The 6,369-nt window shown below is 43.9% G+C and overlaps 1 protein-coding gene and 1 long non-coding RNA gene across 11 annotated transcripts in view; both read left to right on the top strand.

Moving 5' to 3' along the window:
* Nucleotides 1-1,917: 1,917 nt before the first annotated feature.
* Nucleotides 1,918-6,369, top strand: part of auts2a (activator of transcription and developmental regulator AUTS2 a) — a 418,508-nt gene continuing 414,056 nt past the window's right edge. For 7 of the 10 annotated variants that reach the window (XM_085173988.1, XM_085173992.1, XM_085173990.1 and 4 more), the window contains exon 1: nt 1,919-4,879. In XM_085173988.1, coding sequence (XP_085030114.1) covers nt 4,592-4,879 — 288 coding nt within the window. In that variant the 5' untranslated portion in view covers nt 1,919-4,591. Of the gene's footprint in view, nt 4,880-6,369 lie in introns of all 10 variants that reach the window. The other 3 variants (XM_085173993.1, XM_085173985.1, XM_085173983.1) reach the window with 2 other exon arrangements.
* LOC146509434 (uncharacterized) overlaps nt 4,886-6,369 on the top strand; it is a 50,172-nt gene continuing 48,688 nt past the window's right edge. Inside the window, exon 1 of the long non-coding RNA XR_014876366.1 lies at nt 4,886-6,369. This exon is cut by the window's right edge and continues 48,030 nt beyond it. This is a non-coding gene — a long non-coding RNA (uncharacterized LOC146509434).

Genomic DNA, 6,369 nt, shown 5'->3' with positions numbered 1-6,369 from the left:
ACGGCAGAGGAGAGGGGAGAGGAGCACATTTATCTTCCCCACAAATGAGCAGAGGCTGGGAGAGCTGAATTAGCTGCCTCTCCCCCGCCACACCACTTCTCACAAGGACACTCCTCCTGGAAGATGAGGTGGGGTCAAGTGCACATGTATCCCCCAGCATTATTCTTACAGGCAGATGGGGTCCCTGTGCCACTGGGCGCTGGGAATCGAAGCACTTTAAGCAAGCTCTGAGCCAAGCCACTCAGCCTCTGCATCATTAGACTGAGCTAAAAATACACATCCCACCCATGGGTGGGTGCAGAGGACCAGTTCACTGACTTTCCCCGATTCCTGTTTGTGAGAGGCGTGACATCCCCCCCCTCTTTTCTTTTTTTTTTTAATTAAACATGAGTTTCATGAGGTTTTGACACTACACCCAATAAAGCTGCAATTAAATTGAATTATTATTGAATATAGTACAAATTCACACTGTTGTAGTTACACTGTTATTAATGCTCACCCCACGGTATTAATGGACCTAAAAATCAATGCATGCTGCAGCGACATGTGCTACGAGGCGTTCACTCGATCCACATTTATGGAACATGAAGCTACAAATATTAAAGTTTTTAAAAAATATTATCTGATTAATTATCTCCAATAAAACATGCATTACTACTTTAATACTGATTTTCAGTTGGCAGACAGTAAAAACATCTTCAGCCACGTTTCTGCATCTACATATATATATAACTGTCCTCCTGTTGGTGCAGGTATTATTCACCTGGTACGTTTCCATGCAAGCAAAAGACTTTAAAAGAGCAAAGCATGTTCCTGCAGCCATTGTAAATCTCCGCCTGATGCTTGACTGCTTTTCATGAATGACACTGAACAACCTGAGTGAAGTGACCTGCACTGAATAGATTTATTCCTGCCAAATGATGCACAACTTGGATGTCGAATAACTCCATGTTTTCTTTCTTTATTACAATATAAATGCAAAACACCAACATAATGAATAAGCTTCAGAACCTTTACTAAAGCGCACGTATTGCTTTGACAGCTTATTGGGGCAACGCCGTGAGCGCTGCAGACTCGGGACACGTATAATCTCGTGGCCCCACACATGCAAGTAATTGTCTGATTGCAAAGGCTGGGGTGACTCAGTGCTGAGAAGCAGCTTTCCGGGGTAAATATTGTCTTTAAATGTCGAAAATATGCTGTGCTTATTTAGTCTTTTATTATTCATTACCGCTGCTGTAAGGTCAGACACCACCTGCAGTGCTGGTGTGGTGGTGGGGGGGGGGAGTTAGTTGGCCACAGGTGTCCTTGAAGCAAGAGTTCAGATCACTTTATGAGAACATTGTAGCTAACTGTCCTGAAGGAGGGGGATAAATAATGAATTATTTAAAATTACTAAATAATTTGGATAAAATAAAGATACAGTCGCTAAACTAATAGGTGACTGACTATATGTTTAAACAAACTGTGTAAAAAAAATAAAGTTGCTGCTTCTTTTCTCCATAAAATCAATTGTGTGGCTACAGCTTTGTCTTTAGCTTGGTGGGCGTTAACGATCACAGGCTGCTGTTCAATTTAAGCAATTATGCTAATGAATGCATATTTTACCATTTAATAATAAAGCCGAGGTTCATGAAGTAATGACCGGACACTTTCTTCTAGTATTCATTACCACTTCCTACTTGAACCGTTCACCTGACTTGCATTTGCAATTATTCTGTCATGCATGTGCGATAAAAACATTAAAAACGCGCCCGTTGCGAATCATAATTAAGTTTGGAAATAACAAGACTGTATAAACTGGCTCCAGCACATTTGACTTGCAGCTAAGTTAGCAGCCGTACTGTATCTTTACCGCTACTCGCAGAATAAACGTCCACGGACAGCACTATTTGCGCCGAGGAGGAAGCGCGCAGCCTGTAAAGCGGCACTGCGGCATCGCCGTATCACTGCGCCCCGGTCTCCCTTCTCCGGGATCCTGAAGCTCGGATCTGGGGAGAGGAGGAGGAGATACCCTATGGTTTTCCTTCGCGGGATTTATTTTGCCAGCTCCAAACCTTCTTGTGCTTTATCTTTATTTTTTCTTTAGTGACTGAAGGCCTTCAACTTGTCCGGACGGTCCCTCCTCACTCGCAAGGGTTTGCAATTCTTGGTTTTGCATGACGTGTCTTGGAGCAAAAGGGAAAAAAAAGAAGAGAGAGAGAGAGAGAGAGGCTTGCTTTTGTTGTGTGTCTTATAGTAGAAAATGAAGCTTGGAGAGCCGGAGCAGGAGGCAGTGCCAGTCCGCTGCCGCTGCTGTTGTGGGCTGGACTGGATTACAGAGCCTGAGATCTTTACTGACAGCACAGGCAGACAAAAAGGGACTGTGAGCTGAGACAAGAGAAAGAGTCTTTGCTGAACTGGAAAAGCCAGGGCGAGTGCTAGGACACAGTTTGTGTGTGTGTGTTTTTAAATAAGCGATATTTTGGGAGCTATTTGCACAGTGTCTGTGTGCCATTAGATGAGTATTGGCATGGGGCATCAGGTTAAAGGCACAGGTACTTAAAAAAGGCTTAGAAGCATTATCACGGTAAAGGTGCATTTGCCTTTTGGGGGTGTTGTTAGAAGACTGAACATGCACTGTGAAATGAATAGCTGTAAATGGTTGATGCACACTTAATTGTTGGCATGCAGGCTTGTTAGTGCCTTTGTTGTGCATGCCTTTGATCAAGCCCCCCAAAATGGTTGTGGTTGTGCATGCTTAAAACATTTGTCACTTTGCAGGGTCGAGCAGAGCATACATGCTGCAGAATCCAGATGAGCTCACTACATGACAGCCCGTGTCCAAGGAGACACTGTAAAGTTGAAGATGGTGGTTGACTGTGACAGATTGGTTTCTGGTTTGGGTGGTGATGCAGAAAAGGGTTCATTCCTCTGCTTGAAACATCCACCTGGATTCTGGAGGCTTAGTAAAAGCCTGCAGTTAGTTCGGTCTGAAGCAGTTTTCTTCAACATACGAATACCATTTCTGTGATGTCATGGATGGGAATTATTATTCTGGACACACTGAGAAGCCATATGTGTTTTGGACTACAATGCCAGAGTGACTTTCTGTGGCTTTAGGCCTAGTCTGCTGGGCTGCTCCTGAGAATGATGTAGAATAGCACTGCAAGCTGTTGAATGTTGCATCCTAATATTATAAAGCAGCCAGATGCCTTCAGTGTCAGTGAAGCCAGGCTCTGCTAAGCTCTGCAGCCAAACACAGATAACCTTAATAGAGGGTCGTGGCATTTGTTTAGAGTGTGTAAAACCTCAAACGCGTGTCAATTAGACCTACTTTTAATTTGTGAAAGGGAGAAATGTAGTGATGTCTGTGTGCCAAGGTGATGCTTTGAAAGAAATGAATGGTGAGCTGAAACAGGTTGTCAGGGGGAATCTGTTAATTTCAGCAACTCATTTATGGATGTCTACAAGTCAGAGCTATATATTCGAGCACAGCTTCAAGTATTGACTCGTCTAATTTGTCTTTTATGTCTGTTTATGCTGCAACTTTATTATTAGCGATGTTGCACAGTGAAAGTGAATGAAATGTCATTTCTGATGCATGTGAGTGTGTGCCAAAATGTTGATCTTTTGCATTAAAACTAATGTAGAGCAACTAAACGGGTGTATTGTTCACCTTGTCAGTTGAATTATTGTAGTAGGAAGAAAGTGCTGCATAGTGCTGAAGCGCTGTCACAGAGTTTAGAGTTTATACATTTGTAGCTGTCACCGGGCCAAAAATAATCCCAGGAAACTTAAGCCATCGTGTAGCAAAATAACACTGGTGTTATATAATTTACACAAGGAGCTCAATCATTTAAAAACACAGTTTATGTTAGAAAACTTGGCAAAAGCTTTTGAGACACCAGTAAAAGAGCACTTACAACACATAATCATCTCGTCTCGGGGCTTAATGACCTGGCAGTGTAAAAAGCACAGTATACTCAGCAGATGCAACTAATAAAACATTCATCTTGCATTATGCACCAAGCCAAGAACCTTCTGTTGTAGCATGCAGCACCTATCGGAAAATGGCTCATTAGCTCCGATGCACTGTTGAACTTGCTGAGTGAACATGTTGCAAATGCATGCGCTCTCTCTCTCTGTCCATCTTTGTTTTGCAGGAGCGTGAGTTTGCTGACCTTGGGTAGGAGCCGTTCCTGGAGAAGAAAGATGTGGCGGCACCTGCTCATCTCACCACGGCGGGGCACCTTCACTGAGCAGACATTTGCTTTAACTTGAAAAGTCCTTCCCCTGGCAGAATCGACAGCTTGGCGATAACGTGTTTAACAGATCGTTTTACACCTCCGTTGTAGGATTTGATGGACTGCCTTTGGGGATCTTTTCGTGAAGCCTAGCTGGGTTCACTGAGTCAGTGCGCTGTTGAGTTTCCCATAAAAGGCTTCATCTGTTGGATATTATGATTACCTTGGATCTATCCCACTGATAACATTCTCTTGGATATTGTGGAGATTCTCCTCAAGGGGGTCTTTGCCCAAGTGGAGGTTTAGCAGTGCCGCGTTGGGCCCTCGAAGGCTTTGATTCCCTGTTAACAGGAGGGTTTATTTGGATGCTTCCAATGAAGGACATGGATGGCCCTCGATCTAGTGGTCTCCGGAAGAAGAGGAAGTCGAGGTCCGAGAGGGATCGGGAGAGGAGATCAAATGGGATACAGAACAACCACGTGAAGGGCTCCGTGTTTCGCTTCTCCTCTGACTCGGAGCGGGACGGTGACAGGGAGCCCTCGTCGTCCCGACCTCGACCTCCACGAAGAAAGCGGAAGGAGTCTACTTCTGCCGAAGAGGACATCATCGACGGCTTTTCCATCACAGGGTTCGTGACCCTCGAGGCCCTGGAGGTGAGTTCTGTACCACGGAGTGGGAGGGGACTTGTTTGCACTTGCACATTAAACTCGAGCTGTCAGACGGTGTGTTCTGCTGAATGCATCGGGCAGGTACCTGTGTGTTTGGCTGTGGTGTTCAGCAGATGCAGGCTGATGTTGTCTGGATTAGTTTTCGTGCAAAGCCTCACACCAGATGAAGTATGTGGAGCTATGGTTGTAGAAGCTGTTGTGCCTTTGTGCGCTTTGGCACGAGAGAGCAATTTGATCCATGTTACAACAGTTCGTTCACTGGTAGTAATTTATTATGTGCTGGCTATCCATTTTCCTTGGAATGCAAACGGGGCGCAGGCTCCAGTGATATAGTTCTAAATTATGACTTGCATGAGCAAGCATTTTATATAGAGCCTAACTGCTACATTTTTCTGTAGTGGCAAGTTACACAATTGTGTGACGAACTGAAAGTTGATCTCTTTGGTGGAAACCTCTGCAGTTGTGGAAATATTCTGCCCTAGGTGTTGCTATGTGTCCATGTCAGTTTTTAGTAGGGGTGCAACACAAAATTCAGGGTTCGGTTCGATATTTTTTCGATACAAAAAAAAATGTTCATGCTTTTTTAATTTGTCATTTATTAAAGTTATAAATATATATTTTAACTCAAAAGTACAGTTTTTAAATTTAATGTTGCTGAAACAAAGTAATAAAAAAATAAATCTATCTGATGGAGGAATCACTCATCTTTGGAAAAGAGAGTTTATTACAGAGAAATGTCTCTTTCCAAAATAAAAGCTATACTATACGCTTCTTCTGGGCTATATTCTCAGCAGCATATTAAACATATCAGGTCCCCATAAGGAGAATCATGTGCTAACGGCTGTCTAAATGACTCGGGTAAAGTTTGTAGCATGCGTGCTTGTTGTTTTTGTCTGCTTCCACTTGTCTTTGCACCAGGATGATGTCGGAGTAAATGTGCAGTCATATTCGTTGTGTTCCCACTAGTGCTGTCAGCGTTAATCTGAAATGACGTTAACGCCACAACACGGCAAATCTCCGTTAACAAGCTACCATGGATCGCCCCGTGCGTGGGGCTGGACGGCCAACACGTTAACGAGCTAACTGCGCTAACGCAGTAGTTCCCAACATGTAATTGAGCATTGCTGGCACATCCAACATACTGTTTTACTTTTGTCCATGACGCGCTTACCTTCAGGGTCATAGGTCACATGAAAACCAAAATAGTTCCAAACGCCAGATCTGAATGAGGGTGGGGGAGGTTCAATTTGCCATGTTGCAACGAGCTTAGCTTCTGTCTGCTAGCTTGCGCTGCGCTCAGTGGATCTGCGTTCGACTACTCCGCCTAGGCTGCACTGTCGAGCGCAGATCCACTGAGCGCTCAACACAGACAGCACCGTCAGAAGGAAAGTTGATAAAATAAATTAAAAATGTTGTATTGTTCATACATATGCATACCGAACCGAAAGCACTGTATCGAACGGTTCAATATCGAT

This window comes from Neolamprologus multifasciatus, chromosome 10 (genome assembly GCF_963576455.1).
Source record: "Neolamprologus multifasciatus chromosome 10, fNeoMul1.2, whole genome shotgun sequence".
Taxonomy (NCBI): domain Eukaryota; kingdom Metazoa; phylum Chordata; class Actinopteri; order Cichliformes; family Cichlidae; genus Neolamprologus; species Neolamprologus multifasciatus.
Note: the sequence above shows the minus strand (reverse complement) of the source record. Positions and strands in the feature narration are given on the sequence as shown.